Source organism: Salvelinus alpinus, chromosome 19 (assembly GCF_045679555.1).
Source record: "Salvelinus alpinus chromosome 19, SLU_Salpinus.1, whole genome shotgun sequence".
In the NCBI taxonomy this organism is placed as follows: domain Eukaryota; kingdom Metazoa; phylum Chordata; class Actinopteri; order Salmoniformes; family Salmonidae; genus Salvelinus; species Salvelinus alpinus.
This window is the reverse complement of record NC_092104.1, coordinates 17,519,819-17,546,666: the sequence shown is the minus strand read 5'-3', so window position 1 is coordinate 17,546,666 and position 26,848 is coordinate 17,519,819. Positions and strand designations below refer to the sequence as shown.

The 26,848-nt window shown below is 42.2% G+C and overlaps 2 protein-coding genes across 5 annotated transcripts in view; one reads left to right on the top strand and one right to left on the bottom strand.

The window, feature by feature from the left end:
• Positions 1-26,848, bottom strand: part of kank1a (KN motif and ankyrin repeat domains 1a) — a 212,569-nt gene that overhangs the window by 79,973 nt on the left and 105,748 nt on the right. For 3 of the 4 annotated variants that reach the window (XM_071352454.1, XM_071352457.1, XM_071352455.1), the window contains one exon: positions 18,606-18,661. In XM_071352454.1, the coding sequence (XP_071208555.1) occupies positions 18,606-18,642 (37 nt within the window). In that variant the 5' untranslated portion in view covers positions 18,643-18,661. Of the gene's footprint in view, positions 1-18,605; positions 18,662-21,506; positions 21,593-26,848 lie in introns of those variants that run through there. The other variant, XM_071352456.1, reaches the window with a different exon arrangement.
• Positions 19,382-22,916, top strand: LOC139545826 (uncharacterized). The gene is made up of 2 exons (XM_071354046.1): positions 19,382-19,420; positions 22,269-22,916. The coding sequence occupies exons 1-2, from the start codon at positions 19,382-19,384 to the stop codon at positions 22,914-22,916; spliced, it is 687 nt and encodes a 228-aa protein (XP_071210147.1).

The following is a 26,848-nucleotide window of genomic DNA, read 5'->3' as shown; positions in this document are numbered from 1 at the left end:
TCCTAAAGAGCACCGGACATTCCTAAAGAGCACCGGACATTCCTAAAGAGCACCGGACATTCCTAAAGAACTCCGGACATTCCTAAAGAGCACCGGACATTCCTAAAGAACACCGGACATTCCTAAAGTGCACTGGACATTCCTAAAGAGCACCGGACATTCCTAAATAACACCGGACATTCCTAAATAACACCGGACATTCCTAAAGAACACCGGACATTCCTAAAGAACACCGGACATTCCTAAAGAACACCGGACATTCCTAAAGAGCACCGGACATTCCTAAAGAACTCCGGACATTCCTAAAGAGCACCGGACATTCCTAAAGAACTCCGGACATTCCTAAAGAGCACTGGACATTCCTAAAGAACACCGGACATTCCTAAAGAACTCCGGACATTCCTAAAGAACACTGGACATTAGGTCAGTAACCAAAGAATAAGGGCACAAGGCAAGACACCTGGAGGTGGGTGAAGACAATCACAAAGACAGGTGAAACCAGGGCGTGACACAAAGGGTTTCTGAATCGAATCCCCCAGCCAACAAGGTGAAAACCTGTGGTTCTGAGCAAGGCAGTTAGGCCAAACAACAAATGCTCCCCGGGCGCCGATAATGTATTGCCATGACTACATGGAACTCTGCCATCCCAGCTATCTCAAGCTAGCAATAAAACTGATTTAAAAAACTGGTAAAAGAAGCCACAACTGTGAAGAGACACAGATATTTTGTATTGTACTTTGCATTTTATTATGTAGTGTGTCATGTAGTGTATTATGTAGTGTTATGTAGTGTGTTATGTAGTGTATTGTGTTATGTAGTGTATTATGTAGTATTATGTAGTGTGTTATGTATTGTATTATGTAGTGTATTGTATTATGTAGTGTTATGTAGTGTGTTATGTACTATGTATTGTGTTAGGTATTGTAGTATGTAGCGTGTTATGTAGTGTATTATGTAGTGTATTGTGTATTATATTATGTAGTGTTATGTAGTGTATTGTGTTATGTAGTGTATTATGTAGTGTATTATGTATTGTATTATGTAGTGTATTGTGTTATGTAGTGCATTATGTATTATGTAGTGCATTATGTATTATGTAGTGTATTATGTAGTATATTATGTATTGCATTATGTAGTGTATTATGTAGTGTATTGAGTAGTGTTTTATGTAGTGTGTTATGTAGTGTATAGTGTATTGTGTATTGTGTTAGGTATTGTAGTACGTAGTGTGTTATGTAGTGTATTGTGTAGTGTGTTATGTAGTGTTATGTATTGTATTATGTAGTGTGTCATGTAGTGTATTATGTATTATATTATGTAGTGTTACGTAGTGTGTTATGTAGTGTATTGTATTATGTAGTGTATTGCGTTATGTAGTGTATTATGTAGTGTTATGTAGGGTGTTATGTAGTATATTTTGTATTGTATTATGTAGTGTGTTATGTAGTGTATTGAGTAGTGTATTGTGAAGTGTTATGTAGTGTGTTATGTACTGTGTAGTGTATTATGTATTGTGTTAGGTATTGTAGTATGTAGTGTGTTATGTAGTGTATTATGTAGTGTATTGTGTAGTGTTATGTAGTGCATTATGTAGTGTATTATGTAGTGTATTGTGTAGTGTTATGTAGTGCATTATGTAGTGTATTATGTAGTGTATTGAGTAGTGTTTTATGTAGTGTGTTATGTAGTGTATAGTGTATTGTGTATTGTGTTAGGTATTGTAGTACGTAGTGTGTTATGTAGTGTATTGTGTAGTGTGTTATGTAGTGTTATGTATTGTATTATGTAGTGTGTCATGTAGTGTATTATGTATTATATTATGTAGTGTTACGTAGTGTGTTATGTAGTGTATTGTATTATGTAGTGTATTGCGTTATGTAGTGTATTATGTATTATATTATGTAGTGTTATGTAGGGTGTTATGTAGTATATTTTGTATTGTATTATGTAGTGTGTTATGTAGTGTATTGAGTAGTGTATTGTGAAGTGTTATGTAGTGTGTTATGTACTGTGTAGTGTATTATGTATTGTGTTAGGTATTGTAGTATGTAGTGTGTTATGTAGTGTATTATGTAGTGTATTGTGTAGTGTTATGTAGTGCATTATGTAGTGTATTATGCAGTGTATTTTGTACTGTACTATGCATTGTATTATGTAGTGTTATGTATTGTATTATGTAGTGTATTATGTAGTGTATTTTGTAGTGTATTATGTAGTGGTATGTAGTGTTATGTAGTGTTACGTATTGTATTATGTAGTGTTATGTATTGTATTATGTAGTGTTGTGTAGTGTATTATGTAGTGTATTATGTAGTGTTGTGTAGTGTATTACGTAGTGTATTATGCAGTGTATTACATAGTGTATTATTTAGTGTATTATGTACTGTACTATGCATTGTATTATGTAGTGTTATGTATTGTATTATGTAGTGTTGTGTAGTGTATTATGTAGTGTATTATGTAGTGTTGTGTAGTGTATTACGTAGTGTATTATGCAGTGTATTACATAGTGTATTATGCAGTGTATTATGTACTGTACTATGCATTGTATTATGTAGTGTTATGTATTGTATTGTGTAGTGTTGTGTAGTGTATTATGTAGTGTATTATGTAGTGTTGTGTAGTGTATTACGTAGTGTATTATGCAGTGTATTACATAGTGTATTATGCAGTGTATTATGTACTGTACTATGCATTGTATTATGTAGTGTTATGTATTGTATTATGTAGTGGTATGTAGTGTTATGTAGTGTTACGTATTGTATTATGTAGTGTTATGTATTGTATTACGTAGTGTTGTGTAGTGTATTATGTATTGTATTATGTAGTGTTGTGTAGTGTATTATGTATTATATTATGTAGTGTTATGTAGGGTGTTATGTAGTATATTTTGTATTGTATTATGTAGTGTGTTATGTAGTGTATTGAGTAGTGTATTGTGAAGTGTTATGTAGTGTGTTATGTACTGTGTAGTGTATTATGTATTGTGTTAGGTATTGTAGTATGTAGTGTGTTATGTAGTGTATTATGTAGTGTATTGTGTAGTGTTATGTAGTGCATTATGTAGTGTATTATGCAGTGTATTTTGTACTGTACTATGCATTGTATTATGTAGTGTTATGTATTGTATTATGTAGTGTGTTATGTAGTGTATTATGTAGTGTGTTATTTAGTACTGTACTATGCATTGTATTATGTAGTGTTATGTATTGTATTATGTAGTGTATTATGTAGTGTATTTTGTAGTGTATTATGTAGTGGTATGTAGTGTTATGTAGTGTTACGTATTGTATTATGTAGTGTTATGTATTGTATTATGTAGTGTTGTGTAGTGTATTACGTAGTGTATTATGCAGTGTATTACATAGTGTATTATTTAGTGTATTATGTACTGTACTATGCATTGTATTATGTAGTGTTATGTATTGTATTATGTAGTGTTGTGTAGTGTATTATGTAGTGTATTATGTAGTGTTGTGTAGTGTATTACGTAGTGTATTATGCAGTGTATTACATAGTGTATTATGCAGTGTATTATGTACTGTACTATGCATTGTATTATGTAGTGTTATGTATTGTATTGTGTAGTGTTGTGTAGTGTATTATGTAGTGTATTATGTAGTGTTGTGTAGTGTATTACGTAGTGTATTATGCAGTGTATTACATAGTGTATTATGCAGTGTATTATGTACTGTACTATGCATTGTATTATGTAGTGTTATGTATTGTATTATGTAGTGGTATGTAGTGTTATGTAGTGTTACGTATTGTATTATGTAGTGTTATGTATTGTATTACGTAGTGTTGTGTAGTGTATTATGTATTGTATTATGTAGTGTTGTGTAGTGTATTATGTAGTGTATTATGTAGTGTATTACGTAGTGTATTATGTAGTGTATTATGCAGTGTATTATGTACTGTACTATGCATTGTATTATGTAGTGTTATGTATTGTATTATGTAGTGTTATGCGGGTAGGAGCGTTGGGCTAGTAACCGAAGGGTTGCCGGATCAAATCCCCCAGCCAGCAAGGTAAATATCTGTGGTTCTGAGCAAGACAGTTACGCCCAACAACTGCTCCCTGGGCGACGAGTTGGTTGTTGATCATTGCTAGACAGCCACTTTTCACACCTGGATTGTACAATATTTGCCCATTATTCTTTTCAAAGTTTTTCATGCTCTGTCAAATTGGTTGTTGATCATTGCTCGACAACCATTTAAGTGTTGCAATATATTTTCAAAGCGATTTAAGTTTTCTCCTATCACAGCCATTAAACTGTAACTGTTTTAAAGTCACCATTGGCCTCATGGTGAAATCCCTGAGCGGTGTCCTTCCTCTCTGGCAACTGAGTTAGGAAGGACGCCTGTATCTTTGTAGTGACTGGATGTATTGATACACCATCCAAAGTGTAAGTAATAACTTCACCATGATAATCAATCTCAGCATTTTCTTATTTTTTACCCATTTACCAATAGGTGCCCTTCTTTGCCTGGTCTTTGTGGTTGAATCAGTGATTCAAATGTACTGTTTGACTGAGGGACCTTACATATAATTGTATGTGTGGGGTACAGAGATGAGGTATTCATTTAAAAACCATGCTAAACATTATTATTGCACACAGAGTTCATGCAACTTATTATGTGACTTGTTAAAGCACATCTTTACTCCTGAACTTATTTAGGCTTGTCGTAACAAAGGGGTTGAATACTCATTGACTGAAGACATTTCAGCTTTTCATTTTTAATTAACTTGTAAACATTTCTAAAAACTTATTTCCACTTCCACATTATGGGGGTACTGTGTGTAGATACGTGACACACAAAAACACCAGAAATGGAGGTTGCATTTTCCTTGATGTGTTGTGTAGGCTTCTTCTAAAGCATTGCTTCTACTGCAGATAATAATACGAGTCGGTTACATCTTGACATTACAAACCAAAGTCCGTCACATTTCCAGTCATTCCAATTCTTTTAATACCTCTTGATCTTGAAGAATAGGACTTGTAAATATGGAAGTATAGATTAGCCAAATTGTTTTACCTGAGCATGACCCCAAAACTAAGGACTTATTAGCCTACTGTGTTTATGATTTTGTTGTCATGGAGGACTGATTGGGCTCATTGCTTCAAAACATGGTTGAAAAAGAAATGCTGCTCTCATTTAATGGCTTTGAGCACTATGTGCTAATGCATTTGCTGTAGGCCTATTGTTTACGTTTTTGTTGGTGACACATTGACATCTTCATAATTTCCAGCTGTTTAAATCGATCAGTTTGAAAATGTGTCTGTTAAGCCTATGGACATCAGCACGAATTAAGATTGAGCAATAAAAGCCCAAACGTGGTCTTCTTAAATGAAACTATTTGTTGACAGTATGGAGCACAAAACCATGGAGGAGGTTAGAAGGGAGGAACTCCCTCAACCTTTTATTCAATAGGCTGGGATCAAGAGCACATTTTTCACAGGCTGTCCACTGGTCGCAAAAACAATGACTGATAGGCAGCTTAAATGTATTCAATTCAACCATTATTGAGTTAAAATACATACATACATACATTTGTGAACAGCCATCCACAACAACCGCAATCGATAAGGCGCAAATAGCTAAATGAGAGAGCGGCAGTGTGATTCACATCCATGTTCTATGTAGATATCGATAATTAGCAGTGGTGTGTATTCATGGATGCCAAGGGAAATGAGGCTTCCTAAAATATTTGACCAACAAAAACCATTTATATATATATATAGTGCCATCAGAAAGTATTCAGAGCTATTGACCTTTTCCACATTTTGTTACGTTACAGCCTTATTCTAAAATGGATTCAATAAAAACAAAACTCAGCAATCTACAAACAATACCCCATAATGACATCACAATACCCCATGATGACAAAGCAAAAAATGTTAGCAGTTATTTAAAAAATATCTTATTTACATACGTATTCAGACACTTTGCTATGAGACTCAAAATTGAGCTCAGGATTGTGTCGAGCCACAGATCTGGGGAATGGTACCAAAACATTTCTGCAGCATTGAAGGTCCCCAAGAACACAGTGGCCTCCATCATTCTTAAATGGAAGAAGTTTGGAACCACCAAGACTTTTCCTAGAGCTGGCCGCCCTGGCCAAACTGAGCAATTGGGTGAGAAGGGCCTTGGTCAGGGAGGTGACCAAGAACTCAATGTGGAGATGAGAGAACCTTCCAGAAGGACAACTATCTCTACAGCACTCCACCAATCAGGCCTTTATGGTAGAGTGGCCAGATGGAAGCCACTCCTCAGTAAAAGGCACATGACAGCCTCCTTGGAGTTTGCCAAAAGGCACCTAAAGACTCGGACCATGAGAAACAAGATTCTCTGGTCTGATGAAACCAAGATTGAACTCTTTGGCCTGAATGCCAAGCGTCACGTCTGGAGTATATCTGGCACCATCTCTACGGTGAAGCATGGTGATGGCAGCATCATGCTGTGGGATTGTTTTTCAGGAACAGGGACTGGGAGACTAGTCAGGATCGAGGGAAAGATGAATGGAGCAAAGGACAGAGAGATCCTTAATGAAAACCTGATCCAGAGCGCTCAGGACCTCGGACTGGGGCGAAGGTTCACCTTCCAACAGGACAACGACCCGAAGCACACAGCCAAGACAACACAGGAGTGGCTTCAGGACCAGTCTCTGAATGTCCTTGAGTGGTTCAGCCAGAGCCAGAGGTTGAGATGATCTGCAGAGAAGAATGAGAGAAACTCCCCAAATACAGGTGTGCCAAGCTTGTAGAGTCATTCTGATCTAACCATAAATGAATATGTTGTTCCACTGGCCTGAGACGATTGAAGTTCAATATGTAGCCTAGATGTAGCCTAGTAGGCTCACGTTAACTAGCTAGCTAACTTAGCTGGGTCATTGTTGCCCATGCCAGGAAGTTAGGCTAGCAAGCATTTTAGTTAGGTAGCCTTTTAAAATAAAAACTAAAAGTGTACTCTATGACAGAGCCATAGACCATTTTAACAACATGAAAGAGAGGAGGATGGTATTGGTGTTCAACTAGTCTAGCAGTAGGGTGAGGCAACAAATGCTTGTTTTACTTGTGCACACAAGCAAGCAAAAACACACATATAAATCAGTACCACCTGATATTTAGCAACATTGATTGGACTAAATCGTTTTTAGTATCTTTAAGTTTGTTTTCAGTGTATTAAACTAAGCATATATATAATATCCCTGTTGATCTGATGATGTTTAAATGTTGGTGCTGGAATAGCAGAGGCAGTGTTCCTGTTGTCTTTGTGCTGACTTGATTTAACTCTGTGGTTCTACATCACTAGTTGTTTAGTAAACTGTTAAACATTAACTTGACCATGCAGCAGGTCATAAAACAGTTATGTGCAATATTTGCTTTGTGGACTTCCCCCCGACAGATGTTGCTCGCTGGTTTTGTGATGAAACAAACACTAAGTGTAGTTGAATTTATTCCTCCTCTGTGTGACTGTTGTCTTTTTGTTGTCACGGCCTTACTGTATAGCACAGTGGCGTATGAACCAATGGGTTAGAGAGAAAACAACGCAATTATCACAAACACTACAAAAGTATGTGGACAGCCCTTCAAATTAGTGCATTCAGCTATTTCAGCCAGACCCGTTGCTGACAGGTGTATAAAATCGAGCACACAGCCATGCAATCTCCATAGACAAACATTGGCAGTAGAATGGCCTTACTGAAGAGCTCAGTGCCTTTCAACGTGGCACTGTCATAGGATGCCACCTTTCCAACAAGTCAGTTTGTCAAATTTCTGCCCTGCTAGAGCTTTCTTGGTCAACTGTAAGTGCTGCTGTTGTGAAGTGGAAACCTCTAGGAGAAAAAACGGCTCAGCCGTGAAGTGGTAAGCCACACAAGCTCACAGAACGGAACCACCGAAGTACTGAAGCCTGTAACTCATAAAAATTCTCTGTCCTCGGTTGCAACACTCACTACCGAGTTTCAAACTGCCTATGGAAGCAATGGCAGCACAAGAACTGTTCGTCAGGAGCTTCATGAAATGGGTTTCCATGGCCGAGCAGCCGCACACAAGCCTAAGTCTAAGATCACCATGCGCAATGCCAAGTGTCAGCTGGAATGGTGTAAAGCACGCCACCATTGGACTCTGGAGCAGTGGAAACACGCTTCACCATCTGGCAGTCCTGGGACGAATCTGGGGTTGGCGGATGCCAGGAGAACACTACCTCCCCCAATGCATAGGGTCAACTGTAAAGTTTGGTGGATGAGGAATAATGGTCTGGGGCTGTTTTTCATGGTTCAGGCCCCTTAGTTCCAGTGAAGTGAAATCTTAACGCTACAGCATACAATGACATTCTAGATGATTCTGTGCTTCCAATTTTGTGGCAACAGTTTGGGGAAGGCCCTTTCCTTTTTCAACATGACAATGACCCGGTGCACTAAGCGAGGTCCATACAGAAATGGTTTGTTGAGATCGGTGTGGAAGAACATGACAGGCCTGCACATAGCCCTGACCTCAACCCCATCGAACACCATTGGGATGAATTGGAATGCCCTGGGTCTGAACCTCGCCCTGTGCAACTGGGTCCTGGACTTCCTGACTGGCCGCCCCCAGGTGGTGAGGGTAGGAAACAACAACACCACTTCGCTGATCGTCAACACAGGGGCCCCACAAGGGTGCGTTCTCAGCCCCCTCCTGTACTCCCTGTTCACCCATGACTGCGTGGCCATGCACACCTCCAACTCAATCATCAAGTTTGCAGATTTATTTATTTATTTATTTCACCTTTATTTAACCAGGTAGGCAAATTGAGAACACGTTCTCATTTACAATTGCGACCTGGCCAAGATAAAGCAAAGCAGTTCGACACATACAACAACACATAGTTACACATGGAGTAAAACAAACATACAGTCAATAATACAGTAGAAAAATAAGTCTATATACAATGTGAGCAAGTGAGGTGAGATAAGGGAGGTGAAGGCAAACAAAATATATAAAATATATATATATATATATAAATAAAAATATAAAAAAGGCCATGGTGGCGAAGTAAATACAATATAGCAAGTAAAAAAAACACTGGAATGGTTGGTTTGCAGTGGAAGAAAGTGTAAAGTAGAGATAGAAATAATGGGGTGCAAAGGAGCAAAATAAATAAATAAATACAGTAGGTAAAGAGGTAGTTGTTTGGGCTAAATTATAGATAGGCTATGTACAGGTGCAGTAATCTATGAGCTGCTCTGACAGCTGGTGCTTAAAGCTAGTGAGGGAGATAAGTGTTTCCAGTTTCAGAGATTTTTGTAGTTCGTTCCAGTCATTGGCAGCAGAGAACTGGAAGGAGAGGCGGCCAAAGGAAGAATTGGTTTTGGGGGTGACCAGAGAGATATACCTGCTGGAGCGCGTGCTACAGGTAGGTGCTGCTATGGTGACCAGCGAGCTGAGATAAGGGGGGACTTTACCTAGCAGGGTCTTGTAGATGACCTGGAGCCAGTGGGTTTGGCGACGAGTATGAAGCGAGGGCCAGCCAACGAGAGTGTACAGGTCGCAGTGGTGGGTAGTATATGGGGCTTTGGTGACAAAACGGATGGCACTGTGATAGACTGCATCCAATTTATTGAGTAGGGTTTTGGAGGCTATTTTGTAAATGACATCACCGAAGTCGAGGATTGGTAGGATGGTCAGTTTTACAAGGGTATGTTTGGCAGCATGAGTGAAGGATGCTTTGTTGCGGAATAGGAAGCCAATTCTAGATTTAACTTTGGATTGGAGATGTTTGATGTGAGTCTGGAAGGAGAGTTTACAGTCTAACCAGACACCTAGGTATTTGTAGTTGTCCACATATTCTAAGTCAGAGCCGTCCAGAGTAGTGATGTTGGACAGGCGGGCAGGTGCAGGCAGCGATCGGTTGAAGAGCATGCATTTAGTTTTACTTGTATTTAAGAGCAATTGGAGGCCACGGAAGGAGAGTTGTACGGCATTGAAGCTCGCCTGGAGGGTTGTTAACACAGTGTCCAAAGAAGGGCCAGAAGTATACAGAATAGTGTCGTCTGCGTAGAGGTGGATCAGAGAATCACCAGCAGCAAGAGCGACATCATTGATGTATACAGAGAAGAGAGTAGGTCCAAGAATTGAATCCTGTGGCACCCCCATAGAGACTGCCAGAGGCCTGGACAACAGACCCTCCGATTTGACACACTGAACTCGATCAGAGAAGTAGTTGGTGAACCAGGCGAGGCAATCATTAGAGAAACCAAGGCTGTCGAGTCTGCCGATGAGGATGTGGTGATTGACAGAGTCAAAAGCCTTGGCCAGGTCAATGAATACGGCTGCACAGTACTGTTTCCTATCGATGGCGGTTAAGATATCGTTTATGACCTTGAGCGTGGCTGAGGTGCACCCATGACCAGCTCTGAAACCAGATTGCATAGCGGAGAAGGTATGGTGGGATTCTAAATGGTCGGTAATCTGTTTGTTGACTTGGCTTTCGAAGACCTTAGAAAGGCAGGGTAGGATAGATATAGGTCTGTAGCTGTTAGGGTCAAGAGTGTCCCCCCCTTTGAAGAGGGGGATAACCGCAGCTGCTTTCCAATCTTTGGGAATCTCAGACGACACGAAAGAGAGGTTGAAAAGGCTAGTAATAGGGGTGGCAACAATTTCAGCAGATAGTTTTAGAAAGAAAGGGTCCAGATTATCTAGCCCGGCTGATTTGTAAGGGTCCAGATTTTGCAGCTCTTTCAGAACATCAGCTGACTGTATTTGGGAGAAAGAGAAATGGGGAAGGCTTGGGCGAGTAGCAGAGGGGAGGGCAGTGCTGTTGACCGGGGTAGGGGTAGCCAGGTGGAAAGCATGGCCAGCCGTAGAAAAATGCTTATTGAAATTCTCAATTATAGTGGATTTGTCGGTGGTGACAGTGTTTCCTATCTTCAGTGCAGTTGGAAGCTGGGAGGAGGTGTTCTTATTCTCCATGGACTTTACAGTGTCCCAGAACTTTTTTGAATTTGTGTTGCAGGAAGCAAATTTCTGCTTGAAAAAGCTAGCCTTGGCATTTCTAACTGCCTGTGTATATTGGTTTCTAGCTTCCCTGATGACACAACAGTAGTAGGCCTGATTACCAACAATGACGAGACGGCCTACAGGGAAGAGGTGAGCGCCCTGGCGGAGTGGTGCGAGGACAATAACCTCTCCCTCAATGTCAACAAAACAAAGGAGCTGATGGTGGACTTCAGGAAACAGCAGAGGGAGCACCCCCCTATCCACATTGAAGGGACCTCAGTGGAGAAGGTGGAAAGCTTCAAGTTCCTCTGCGTGCACATCACTGAGGATCTGGAATGGTCCACCCACACAGGCAGTGTGGTGAAGAAGGCGCAACAGCGCACAATTGAGAGCATCCTGTCGGGCTGTATCACCGCCTGGTACGGCAAATGCACCGCCCGCAACCGCAGGGCTTCTATCTCAAGGCCATCAGACTGTTAAATAGCCATCACTATCCGGCTTCCACCCGGTTACGCAACCCTTAGAGGATGCTGCCTTATATACATAGACTTGGAATCACTGGCCACTTCAATAATTGAACACTAGTCACTTTAATAATGTTTAAATAATGTTAAAATACTGCTTTATAAAAGCTGAAGAACATATGCACATCCAGGTGCTTTCCTCAGGAGTTGTAGACAAACAGGAACGCTGCACACTGCTGCTCCCAGGTGCTTTCCTCAGGAGTTGTAGACAAACAGGAACGCTGCACACTGCTGCTCCCAGGTGCTTTCCTCAGGAGTTGTAGACAAAGAGGAACGCTGCACACTGCTGCTCCCAGGTGCTTTCCTCAGGAGTTGTAGACAAAGAGGAACGCTGCACACTGCTGCTCCCAGGTGATATTTACAACAACGTTTCTACCCTCAGGTCTTCATCAGGAGTTGTAGACAAACAGGAACGCTGCACACTGCTGCTCCCAGGTGATATTTACAACAACGTTTCCACCCTCAGGTCTTCATCAGGCATCCATATCCCAGGTGATATTTACAACAACGTTTCCACCCTCAGGTCTTCATCAGGCATCCATATCCCAGGTGATATTTACAACAACGTTTCCACCCTCAGGTCTTCATCAGGCATCCATATCCCAGCTGATATTTACAACAACGTTTCCACCCTCAGGTCTTCATCAGGCATCCATATCCCAGGTGATATTTACAACAACGTGTCCACCCTCAGGTCTTCATCAGGCATCCATATCCCAGGTGATATTTACAACAACGTGTCCACCCTCAGGTCTTCATCAGGCATCCATATCCCAGGTGATATTTACAACAACGTGTCCACCCTCAGGTCTTCATCAGGCATCCATATCCCAGCTGATATTTACAACAACGTTTCCACCCTCAGGTCTTCATCAGGCATCCATATCCCAGGTGGGGGTGGAAGGTCCTATATATAGGGGTACTCAGTAACATCACTTCCTGAAACAGGAGGTAACAAAATGTATAACATAGTTTCACAATATTAACATTGAATGTATCAAAATATATGAATACTGCTTTACTCATTTCATATGTATATACTATATTCTTTTCTACTGTATTTTAGTCAACGCTACTCTGAAAGTGGTCTAGTTCACCGATGTTGTTATGGCTACATACGGATGAACGTACGTGCCAAGTCACTTCAAAATGGCCGCTTTATTATGACTCGGTCAGCCATATGTTGTTTTGCTGGTAAAATGGCAGTTACCTAATAACAACCCTGGTCCTGTCAGACTATTGTCTCTAATCCCAACAACCCTGGTCCTGTCAGACTATTGTCTCTAATCTCAACAACCCTGGTCCTGTCAGACTATTGTCTCTAATCCCAACAACCCTGGTCCTGTCAGACTATTGTCTCTAATCCCAACAACCCTGGTCCTGTCAGACTATTGTCTCTATCAGCAGCATTGAGGGTCCCCAAGAACACAGTGACCTCCATCATTCTTAAAATGGAAGACGTTTGGAACCACCAAGACTCTTCCTATAGCTGGCCGCCCGGCCAAACTGAGCAATCGGGGGAGAAGGGCCTTGGTCAAGGAGGTGAACAAGAACCCAATGATCACTCTGACAGAGCTCCAGAGTTCCTCCAGAAGAACAACCTTCCAGAGGGACAACCATCTCTGTAACTCTACACCAATCATGCCTTTATGGTAGAGTGGCCAGACGGAATCCACTCCTCAGTAAAAGGCACATGACAGCCCGCTTGGAGTTTGCCAAAAGGCACCTAAAGAGTCTTTACCCTGCCTTCATGTACATATCTACCTCAAATACCTTATTACAATCACCACATTCTTATTGGCAGACTCAACAGCCTTGGTTTCTCTAATGACTGCCTCGCCTGGTTCACCAACTACTTCTCTGATAGAGTTCAGTGTCTCAAATCGGAGGACCTGTTGTCCGGACCTCTGGCAGTCTCTATGGGGTTGCCACAGGGTTCAATTATCAGGCAGACACTTCTCTGTATATATCAATGATGTCGCTCTTGCTGCTGGTGGTTCTCTGATCCACCTCTACGCAGACTACACAGATCTGGTACTCCCTGTATATAGCTCTACATTGATCTGGTACTGGTACTCACTGTATATAGCTCCACATTGATCTGGTACTCCCTGTATATAGCTCCACATTGATCTGGTACTCCCTGTATACAGCTCCACATTGATCTGGTACTGGTAATCCCTGTATATAGCTCCACATTGATCTGGTACTCCCTGTATATAGCTCCACATTGATCTGGTACTGGTACTCCCTGTATATAGCTCCATATTGATCTGGTACTCCCTGTATATAACTCCACATTGATCTGGTACTGGTATATCCTGTATAAAGCTCCATATTGATCTTGCACTCCCTGTATATAGCTCCATATTGATCTGGTACTGGTACTCCCTGTATATAGCTCCACATTGATCTGGTACTCCCTGTATATAGCTCCATATTGATCTGGTACTCCCTGTATATAGCTCCACATTGATCTGGTACTCCCTGTATATAGCTCCACGTTGATCTGGTACTGGTACTCCCTGTATATAGCTCCACAGTGATATGGTACTGGTACTTCCTGTTTATAGCTCCACATTGATCTGGTACTCCCTGTATATAGCTCCACAATGATCTGGTACTTCCTGTATATAGCTCCACATTGATCTGGTACTCCCTGTATATAGCTCCACAATGATCTGGTACTCCCTGTATATAGCTCCACATTGATCTGGTACTCCCTGTATATAGCTCCATATTGATCTGGTACTCCCTGTATATAGCTCCACATTGATCTGGTACTCCCTGTATATAGCTCCATATTGATCTGGTACTTCCTGTTTATAGCTCCACATTGATCTGGTACTCCCTGTATATAGCTCCACAATGATCTGGTACTCCCTGTATATAGCTCCACATTGATCTGGTACTCCCTGTATATAACTCCACATTGATCTGGTACTGGTACTTCCTGTATATAACTCCACATTGATCTGGTACTGGTACTCCCTGTATATAGCTCCATATTGATCTGGTACTTCTGGATATAGCTCCACAATGATCTGGTACTTCCTGTATATAGCTCCACATTGATATGGTACTCCCTGTATATAGCTCCACATTGATCTGGTACTGGTACGTCCTGTATATAGCTCCATATTGATCTGGTACTGGTACTCCCTGTATATAGCTCCATATTGATCTGGTACTGGTACTACCTGTATATAGCTCCATATTGATCTGGTACTGGTACTCACTGTATATAGCTCCACATTGATCTGGTACTCCCTGTATATAGCTCCACATTGATCTGGTACACCCTGTATATAGCTCCACATTGATATGGTACTCCCTGTATATAGCTCCACATTGATCTGGTACTTCCTGTATATAGCTCCACATTGATATGGTACTCCCTGTATATAGCTCCACATTGATCTGGTACTCCCTGTATATAACTCCACATTGATCTGGTACTGGTACTCCCTGTATATAGCTCCATATTGATCTGGTACTGGTACTACCTGTATATAGCTCCATATTGATCTGGTACTGGTACTCCCTGTATATAGCTCCACATTGATCTGGTACTGGTACTTCCTGTTTATAGCTCCACATTGATCTGGTACTCCCTGTATATAGCTCCACATTGATCCGGTACTGGTACTTCCTGCATATAGCTGCACATAGCTGCACATTGATCTGGTACTGGTACGTCCTGTATATAGCTCCATATTGATCTGGTACTGGTACTCCCTGTATATAGCTCCATATTGATGTGGTACGGGTACATCCTGTATATAGCTCCATATTGATGTGGTACTGGTACTCCCTGTATATAGCTCCATATTGATCTGGTACTGGTACTCCCTGTATATAGCTCCACATTGATCTGGTACTCCCTGTATATAGCTCCACATTGATCTGGTACTCCCTGTATATATCTCCACATTGATCTGGTACTGGTACTCCCTGTATATATCTCCACATTGATCTGGTAATCCCTGTATATAGCTCCATATTGATCTGGTACTGGTACTCCCTGTATATAGCTCCACATTGAGCTGGTAGTCCCTGTATATAGCTCCACATTGATCTGGTACTCCCTGTATATAGCTCCACATTGATCTGGTACTCCCTGTATATAGCTCCATATTGATCTGGTAATCCCTGTATATAGCTCCACATTGATCTGGTACTGGTACTCCCTGTATATAGCTCCACATTGATCTGGTACTCCCTGTATACAGCTCCATATTGATCTGGTACTGGTACTCCCTGTATATAGCTCCACATTGATCTGGTACTCCCTGTATATAGCTCCATATTGATCTGGTACTCCCTGTATATAGCTCCACATTGATCTGGTACTCCCTGTATATAGCTCCACAGTGATATGGTACTGGTACTTCCTGTTTATAGCTCCACATTGATCTGGTACTCCCTGTATATAGCTCCACAATGATCTGGTACTTCCTGTATATAGCTCCACATTGATCTGGTACTCCCTGTATATAGCTCCACATTGATCTGGTACTCCCTGTATATAACTCCACATTGATCTGGTACTGGTACTTCCTGTATATAGCTCCACATTGATCTGGTACTGGTACTCCCTGTATATAGCTCCATATTGATCTGGTACTTCCTGTATATAGCTCCACAATGATCTGGTACTTCCTGTATATAGCTCCACATTGATCTGGTACTCCCTGTATATAGCTCCACATTGATCTGGTACTCCCTGTATATAACTCCACATTGATCTGGTACTGGTAATACCTGTATATAGCTCCATATTGATCTGGTACTGGTACTCCCTGTATATAGCTCCACATTGATCTGGTACTGGTACTTCCTGTATATAGCACCACATTGATCTGGTACTCCCTGTATATAGCTCCATATTGATCTGGTACTGGTACTCCCTGTATATAGCTCCACATTGATCTGGTACTCCCTGTATATAGCTCCATATTGATGTGGTACTGGTACTCCCTGTATATAGCTCCATATTGATCTGGTACTGGTACTCCCTGTATATCGCTCCACATTGATCTGGTACTCCCTGTATATAGCTCCACATTGATCTGGTACTCCCTGTATATAGCTCCACATTGATCTGGTACTGGTACTCCCTGTATATAGCTCCACATTGATGTGGTACTGGTACTCCCTGTATATAGCTCCATATTGATCTGGTACTGGTACTCCCTGTATATAGCTCCACATTGATCTGGTACTCCCTGTATATAGCTCCACATTGATCTGGTACTGGTACTCCCTGTATATAGCTCCACATTGATGTGGTACTGGTACTCCCTGTATATAGCTCCACATTGATGTGGTACTGGTACTCCCTGTATATAGCGCCATATTGATCTGGTACTGGTACTACCTGTATATAGCTCCATATTGATCTGGTACTCCCTGTATATAGCTCCACATTGATCTGGTACTCCCTGTATATAGCTCCACATTGATCTGGTACTACCTGTATATAGCTCCATATTGATCTGGTACTGGTTCTCCCTGTATATAGACCCATATTGATCTGGTACTGGTACTCCCTGTATATAGCGCCATATTGATCTGGTACTGGTACTTCCTGTATATAGCTCCATATTGATCTGGTACTGGTACTCCCTGTATATATCGCCATATTGATCTGGTACTGGTACTTCCTGTATATAGCTCCATATTGATCTGGTACTGGTACTCCCTGTATATAGCTCCACATTGATCTGGTACTCCCTGTATATAGCTCCATATTGATGTGGTACTGGTAGTCCCTGTATATAGCTCCATATTGATCTGGTACTGGTACTCCCTGTATATAGCTCCACATTGATCCGGTACTCCCTGTATATACAGTTGAATTCGGAAGTTTTTTGTCTAAATGCAAAGTTTTGTGTTTGGGGAAAATCCAACACAACACATCACTGAGTGCCTCTTTATTGTGTTATGGGTATGCTTGACATCAGCAAAGATAGGGGAGTTTTCCAGGACAAAAATAAACGGAATGGAGCTAAGCACAGGCAAAATCCTAGAGGAAAATCTGCTTCACTCTGCTTTCCACCACACTGGGAGATTCATTCACCTTTCAACAGGACAATGACCTATAACACAAGGCCAAATCTACACTGTTTGTTAGTGGCAAAGTTACAGTTTTGACTTAAATTTACTTTAAAATTTAAAACAATTAAATTGACTAAAAAATCCATGGCAAGATTTGAAAATTGCTGTGTAGCCATGACCCCCAAAACCTTGACAGAGCTTGAAGAAACTGTGAAAAGAATAACGGGCAAATATTGTACAATCCAGGTGTGCAGAGCTCTTAAGAGACTAAGCCAAGAAGACTCAAAGCTGTAATCGCTGCCAAAGATGCTTCTAACATATTCTAGCTCATTGTTGAGGAAAATCTCATTCCTAGTGTCACATTTACTCCCTCTCCGGCCTCTAGGTCATCGGGCTGCTGATTATCCCGCACACCTGTCACCATCGTCTCGTGCACCTGCGCCTCACTCACCTGGACTCCATCACCTCCTTGATTATCTATCGGTCCCTCCCCTTGGTTCTTTCCTCAGGTGTTATTGACTCACAACACATCAACATGTTTTCATGTCAGAGCGTTGTTTCATTTATTTATTAAAACACTCACTCCCTGAACGTGCTTCCTGACTCTCAGTGCACTCGTTTGTGGAGTGTACAAATAGGTTACTGGACAACTAAGGAAAATGACCCGTGACTGAGGAAAATGACCCGTGACTGTGGAAAATGACCAGTGACTGAGGAAAATGACCAGTGACTGTGGAAAATGACCCGTGACTGTGGAAAATGACTAGTACTTTCAACTCAGGTACTTCCATATCATTAGACTGTAACAAAACCATTTTCATCATTTACATTTACATTTAAGTCATTTAGCAGACGCTCTTATCCAGAGCGACTTACAAATTGGTGCATTCACCTTATGATATCCATAAAGCTATATAAACTGTAAAGCAGCAGAGAGGGTGAAAGGAGAGGGAGAGAGGAGCTACTGACAGAGAGATGCTCCCCAAAACATTATACCACCACAGACACAGGCACGCACTCACACACACACACGACTGACCAATAATCTCCAAGGTTTCCAAGGTTTCCTGCTCCATGGGTTGTTCGTATACACACCTGTAGAGGAGGGAGGAGAACCTTTAAAATAGGCCTGCTGCCACTCTCACATCCACATACATTTTCTTAAATAAACTCGTTCAATTGAAATCCTAATACAACCATGTAGGTGGTCAACATCAGAAGACAAACCTGCATAGTGAGTCACCTGACTGGTTAATCTGAGTAGAAGGGCTTAAAAAGGGCCCCAGAAGTTCATTATTATATCAGTTAGCGGGTGAAGTATGGGGGAAAAGCTAACATGGAAGTCAAGAGGCATTAGGTAACTGCCATTTTACCAGCAAAACAACATATGGCTGACCGAGTCATAATAAAGCGGCCATTTTGAAGTGACTTGGCACTAAAACCTTCATCCGTACGTAGCCATAACAACATCGATGAACTAGACCACTTTAGCTGATCAGGGACATTTATAAACATTGTCTAAGCAAACAGTTTCAACCCTGCTGCATCATTTAAAAGGTAAATAAAGCAAAGTAATCAACTGTAGCTGAATAAATGTTTGCCAATATTTAAACCTACAGCATGCATGTAGCCTCGGTCCAAATGTACTTCCATTTCAAAATAGACTCAAACTAAGAGTCCTGGTTAAATATACCAGCATGGCAGGTCACATTTCAGAGCTAATTATAATATTTCCAAGGTGAAGGAGTTTTCAGTTGCACTATGCTATGTTCTAGAACGAGTCATATAAACTAGATTAGGGGAACATTCGAGGGAATGCGTAAACTACCCAGCGAGCACATTTGGTTCGTTGTGGTAAAATATGTTTTTGGTTTAACATAGAGCTCCACAGTGGAGGTGTCATAATACCCATAAAACCTAGCGGTTAAACAGGGAAATGGTTCTATTTGTTTTTCCACCATACATTTTTTCCATAGGGAGAAAAACTTAAAATAAGGGCTGTGTTTCGTGTAGGCTTACCATGGCATGATGTTTTAATAACCACTATCAGACAAGGTGACTTGGATTAATATATTTGTCTCTATTTACTCTCAGATTCGAGAATGCAAATTAGCATCAAAGTAGAAATCATGCAAAACTACAAATCCCTGCAAGCTCCTGCACATCATCTCTAGCTGACACCTTTGCTAACAGGTATTGTGTCAATTTCAAACTTACACAAGACAGTTCACAGAATAAATATTTTAAAAAACGTAGCCAATTTATTCATTACATTAGCTAACATTAGATAGTTAATCCAGAAATTCTTACCTTTGCCTCGATCCGACAGTCTCGTCCAGATCATCATGGCATTTGTAGTTCTTTATGATAGCCACATTAGCATTTCATTTTTGGGGGGTAAATACAGGCGAATATATTGATAAAAGTCACCTTGTCCTACAGAGATTTACAAGATTATCAAAACGTCACACCAGGATAAGCTTACATGAAACACAGCCTTTATTTTAAGTGTTTCTCAAATTTATGGTGGAAAAACTATTGGAACCATTTCTCTGTTTGACCGCTAGGTTTTATGGGTATTATGACTCATACTGTGGTACTCTATTGGTTGTGGGAATGAAGCCAATGTTTTTTAAACGTTCTGAGAACAGAAGTGAACATTTGGCCCTGTCTGGGAACGTATATTTAAGGTTGCAGGGAGGTTCTGAGAATGTTTTAGTCTGGTTCCTTGAAGGTTTCCTGGGAGGTTTCTATTTACGCTCTGAGATTGAAATTATAAAGTTATTTGGAGCTTTTTCAATAACTTCCTTAAAACGTCCAATAATGTTTCAATAAGACTTTTAATATTTTGAGTTTCACTCAAAGCACAGATAGGACACATGGAAATTCATTTCCATAGACATTAATCACGCAAACACATTTCTTTTTTACTGTGACACGGCATCAGTGAGATTCTTTATCCATGGAATTAGTCTCATGCGCCACCAGGATGGAGCTAGCATGCCATGTTTTATTACTCATACAAAGCTGTTCATTACCAAGCCTCCAGACTCCTCAACAAGCCCCTAGACCCCTCACCAGACCCCTCACCAGGATGGAGCTAGCATGCCATGTTTTTATACTCACACAAAGCTGTTCATTTTAGTCTATTCAATCAGACCCCATTTCAAAGGAAACAAGCGCTCATGAAGTGTGGCCAATTAGAGAAGATAGTGGATAGACAGTTTTGTTGATGCGGAGAATGGAATATATATGTTTTTAGATAACATTCTTAGAATGTTCTCTAGAATATTCTTAGAATGTTACTAAAGTTTTCTTAACGTTCTCTGAACTATTTGAGAACATTCCCAATGTCAAACCAGTTGGAGAACGTTCCTAGAACATTACCAACTGTTTTATTAAATGTAAACATGTTTGAACTTTTAGGAAACGTTCTGTTAAAGTAATGAAATACTAAGAAAATAATGTTTCTTTGTCAAGTTCCTTAAATGTGCTGAGAATGTTCCAAAGACAAGCAAGTATCCTGCACCATTCCCATAAAGTTGTGGGAAGGTTGTATGCAGAAAAGGCATAGGACAACCACGCTTTCACCAAGCTGTAATAAACATATGGTTCTCGGAAAGTTGTGCTTGCTGGGTAAGGAGAATAGGCGGGGTACTCTTTGCCTGGTCCAGTCAGTGTGCCCCCTCTGCAAAATACAGCTGACAGATCTTTTTTTATAAACAATTATGATAAAACGCGGGCTTAAAAATGAAGTTTAGTCATATATTTAACATATAAACATTATGTGCTAGCTGGTTAACTGCCTTTGCACTCTTGCAAGAGTTAGATATGTACTTACAAAGTTAGATACTACTAACAAACATGACAAATTCAGTCAACCATCAAAAACAATACTCTTATCAAATGTTATGTTTCTAACTGAACACTAAGCTCCTACCTGCAAGTCTCATTCTACCTCTCTCCTCTCCCACAGACAGACAGCATGTAGGTAGCAGCTGTAGCAGTAACACTGTGTACTATAACCTATGCGCCTGGCATCCCCAACCCAGAAAAACAGCCCGGGGGAGGGGGGGTTACAGCTAAGATTAGACAGCTAATACCTTAAATGACAGCTCTCTTCCTATTAGAGGAAACAGCCTTTAGCCCGTGACCCCTGAGCCCTAACCAAGCCTCCCGACCCCTCACCAGGCCCCTAGCCCATCGTCCCGACCCCTCACCAGGCCCCTAACCCATCCTCCCGACCCCTCACCAGGCCCCCAGACCCCTCACCAAGCCTCCAGACCCCTCACCAAGCCCCTCACCAAGCCTCCAGACCCCTTACCAAGCCCCTAACCAAGCCTCCAGACCCCTCACCAAGCCACTAGCCAAGCCTCCAGACCCCTCACCAGGCCCCTAACCAAGCCTCCAGACCCCTCACCAAGCCCCTAGCCAAGCCTCCAGACCCCTCACCAAGCCCCTAACCAAGCCTCTAGACCACTCACCAAGCCCCTAACCAAGCCTCCAGACCCCTCACCAAGCCCCTAGCCAAGCCTCCAGACCCCTCACCAGGCCCCTAACCAAACCCCTAACCAAGCCTCTAGACCCCTCACCAAGCCCCTAACCAAGCCTCTAGACCCCTCACCAAGCCCCTAGCCAAGACTCCAGACCCCTCACCAAGCCCACCCCCCCCCCCACCCCAAGCCCCTAGACCCCTCACCAGACCCCTCACCAAGCCCCCCCACCCCTGACCAAGCCTCCAGACTCCTCACCAAGCCTCCAGACCCCTTACCAAGCCTCCAGACCCCTTACCAAGCCTCCAGACTCCTCACCAAGCCTCCAGACTCCTCACCAAGCCTCCAGACTCCTCACCAAGCCCCTAGCCAAGCCTCCAGACCCCTTACCAAGCCTCCAGACCCCTTACCAAGCCTCCAGACTCCTCACCAAGCCTCCAGACCCCTTACCAAGCCTCCAGACCCCTTACCAAGCCTCCAGACTCCTCACCAAGCCTCCAGACCCCTCACCAAGCCTCCAGACCCCTTACCAAGCCTCCAGACCCCTCACCAAGCCTCCAGACCCCTTACCAAGCCTCCAGACTCCTCACCAAGCCTCCAGACTCCTCACCAAGCCTCCAGACTCCTCACCAAGCCTCCAGACTCCTCACCAAGCCCCTAGCCAAGCCTCCAGACCCCTTACCAAGCCTCCAGACCCCTTACCAAGCCTCCAGACTCCTCACCAAGCCTCCAGACCCCTTACCAAGCCTCCAGACTCCTCACCAAGCCTCCAGACCCCTTACCAAGCCTCCAGACTCCTCACCAAGCCCCTAGCCAAGCCTCTAGACCCCTCACCAGACCCCTCACCAAGCCTCTAGACCCCTCACCAGACCCCTCACCAAGCCTCCAGACCCCTTACCAAGCCTCCAGACTCCTCACCAAGCCTCCAGACTCCTCACCAAGCCTCCAGACTCCTTACCAAGCCTCCAGACTCCTCACCAAGCCCCTAGCCAAGCCTCCAGACCCCTTACCAAGCCTCCAGACCCCTTACCAAGCCTCCAGACTCCTCACCAAGCCTCCAGACCCCTTACCAAGCCTCCAGACTCCTCACCAGACCCCTCACCAAGCCTCTAGACCCCTCACCAGACCCCTCACCAAGCCTCTAGACTCCTCACCAAGCCCCTAGCCAAGCCTCTAGACCCCTCACCAAGCCCCTAGCCAAGCCTCTAGACCCCTCACCAAGCCCCTAGCCAAGCCTCTAGACCCCTCACCAAGCCCCTAAACAAGCCTCCAGACCACTCACCAAGCCCCTAACCAAGCCTCTAGACCACTCACCAAGCTCCAAGCCCAGCCTAGCGACCTATATTATAGTACATCTAACCAGCTACAGTACGACTGACCAGCTATATTACCACTGACCAGCTATATTACCACCAGCTATATTACCACTGACCGGCTATATTACCACTGACCGGCTATATTACCACTGACCGGCTATAGTACCACTGACCGGCTATATTACCACTGTATATTACCACTGACCGGCTATATTACCACTGACCGGCTATATTACCACTGACCGGCTATATTACCACTGACCAGCTATATTACCGTGCTTCTACACCTGCATTGCTTGCTGTTTGGGGTTTTAGGCTGGGTGTCTGTACAGCACTTCGAGATATTAGCTGATGTACGAAGGGCTATATAAAATAAACTTGATTTGATTTGATATTACCACTGACCAGCTATATTACCACTGACCAGCTATATTACCACTGACCAGCTATATTACCACTGACCAGCTATATTACCACTGACCAGCTATATTACCACTGACCAGCTATATTACCACCGACCAGCTATATTACCACCAGCTATATTACCACCAGCTATATTACCACTGACCAGCTATAGTACCACTCCACTGACCAGCTATAGTACCACTCCACTGACCAGTGTCATGACGTTGGGTTGGGGGTAGGTTTATGACAGTCATAAATACCTCTTTCCCCCTTTTTCTCTCTCCCTACTATAACTGATGTGACATAAGAAAACCCCGTGGTTAACATAGATATTCTGGGAACATCAGAAGGTGGGGGGGAATGAACTATATTCTGGTAATCCGACCAACTGAACATATGCGGTGGTACTTAAGGTATATTATGTCAGTTCGGTTGCCCTCTGACACATTCTCATCAATGATAGAATGACATAAACTCTACTGTGGAAAGTCTAAACGTCAGAGGTATCGGATTCACATGGAATTGTTGTTTAATTCAAATGTTTGAATATGAGATTATTTGTGAAGAGATTAAATGTAATTTTACCTTCCAAATGAGAGATCTGGGTTTTCATAAATTTGGCTTCTGCTCAACCAGGGGCCCGCCCATGTGAAGAGACATGGGCTATAAACTTTTCAGACACACCCCTCTCCCTCCACTATATAAAGCCATTGACGAAAATATAACTTTCTGTTCCGGGCACACCAGGATGACGATCCTGTGTCAGAATGGTTCAGATAATAGCTACAGAACTAAGCCAACATCAGCATGGACTTTGATTGTGAATGGTATGAACTTTGAACTCGTATTCACTACAGAAGTGATATCTCCTAACCGTTGAGTTAGCAACAGCTAAACGCAGGTTAGGAAGGACAGTCCGAGTATCCCGTCTACTATACACAACGTTACTCCAAAGTATCCCGTGACAACAAGAGACATTCTCCAAAGGACAGAGGACTCGGGTTGGCGATACGGCCTTCCATCTACCACCAACCTACTGAAGCGCAGCTCAGAGTAAATATTTATTGCATTTTCCTTTTCAAATGGGCGGTAATTTAGAATGCATCAGATACTGTATTTACGATAGCACAGCTCGCCTATGTTCCAGTCTCCCGCTCTTTCACTAAGAGACAGCCCCTTCCCTTTGTGTAACAAGCTGTCATATCTATTCCGCCCGCTAGGGACGTTTTTCTGTATGACGTACTTTGTAAGCAAGTTATGATTTAATTGTGTATGTGTGTTTCTGTGTGATTAGTTAGGTATTTAGTAAATAAATGTCACGTTCCTGACCTGTTTTCTGTTGTTTTGTATGTGTTTGGTTGGTCAGGGCGTGAGTTGTGGTGGGCATTCTATGTGTTGTGTTTCTATGTTGGGTTTAATGTGTTGCCTGATATGGTTCTCAATTAGAGGCAGGTGTTTGACCTTTCCTCTGATTGAGAGCCATATTTAAGGTAGGCTGTTTTCACTGTTTGTTTGTGGGTGGTTGTTTCCTGTGTCTGTGTTTGTATGCACCACACGGGACTGTTTCGTGTTTTCGTTCGTTTGATGTAGGTTGTACCTGTTCGTGCGTTCTTCGTATTTTGTAAGTTCTCAAGTCTAGGTCTGTCTACGTCGTTTATTGTTTTTTTGTAATTCTCTAGTGTTCTTCGTGTTTTCGGTTTGTTTAAATAAATTACTATGTCCTATCACAACGCTGCGCTTTGGTCAAATCCCTACTCCTCCTCTTCAGACGAAGAGGAGGAGGAAAATCGTTACAATAAATAATTAAACCCAATTTTGTATTGCTGATTCAACTTGTTAGCCAGGATTCTTGCAGATAATCAAGGACTTACAACTTTCAGATGAGACTGAATAAAATGACGATTAATGTGACTGCTATTTAGTAAAATATTACTAAATCTTTAAGAGTTTATTCGGAAGATAACAGCTCTATAAATATTCTTTCGTGGTGTCCCTCTCTGGTTAATTAATATTTACATGATTAGTTCAATCAGGTAATATTAATTACGGAGAAATTATTTTATAGAATAGCATGTCATAAGCAATTAATCTGGCAAAGTTAACGCGACACCAGCTATAGTACCACTGACCAGCTATATTACCACTGACCAGCTATATTACCACTGACCAGCTATATTACCACTGACCAGCTATATTACCACTGACCAGCTATATTACCACTGACCAGCTATATTACCACTGACCAGCTATATTACCACTGACCAGCTATAGTACCACTGACCAGCTATATTACCACTTTACCAGCTATATTACCACTGACCAGCTATATTACCACTTTACCAGCTATATTACCACTGACCAGCTATATTACCACTGACCAGCTATATTACCACTGACCAGCTATATTACCACTGACCAGCTATAGTACCACTGACCAGCTATATTACCACTGACCAGCTATATTACCACTGACCAGCTATAGTACCACTGACCAGCTATAGTACCACTTTACCAGCTATATTACCACTGACCAGCTATTGTACCACTGACCAGCTATAGTACCACTGACCAGCTATATTACCACTGACCAGCTATAGTACCACCAGCTATATTACCACTGACCGGCTATAGTACCACCAGCTATATTACCACTGACCAGCTATAGTACCACCAGCTATAGTACCACTTTACCAGCTATATTACCACTGACCAGCTATTGTACCACTGACCAGCTATAGTACCACTGACCAGATATAGTACCACTGACCAGCTATAGTACCACTTTACCAGCTATATTACCACTGACCAGCTATATTACCACTGACCAGCTATAGTACCACCAGCTATATTACCACTGACCAGCTATATTACCACTGACCAGCTATAGTACCACTGACCAGCTATAGTACCACTGACCAGCTATATTACCACTGACCAGCTATATTACCACTGACCAGCTATATTACCACTGACCAGCTATATTACCACTGACCAGCTATAGTACCACTGACCAGCTATATTACCACTGACCAGCTATAGTACCACTGACCAGCTATAGTACCACTGAC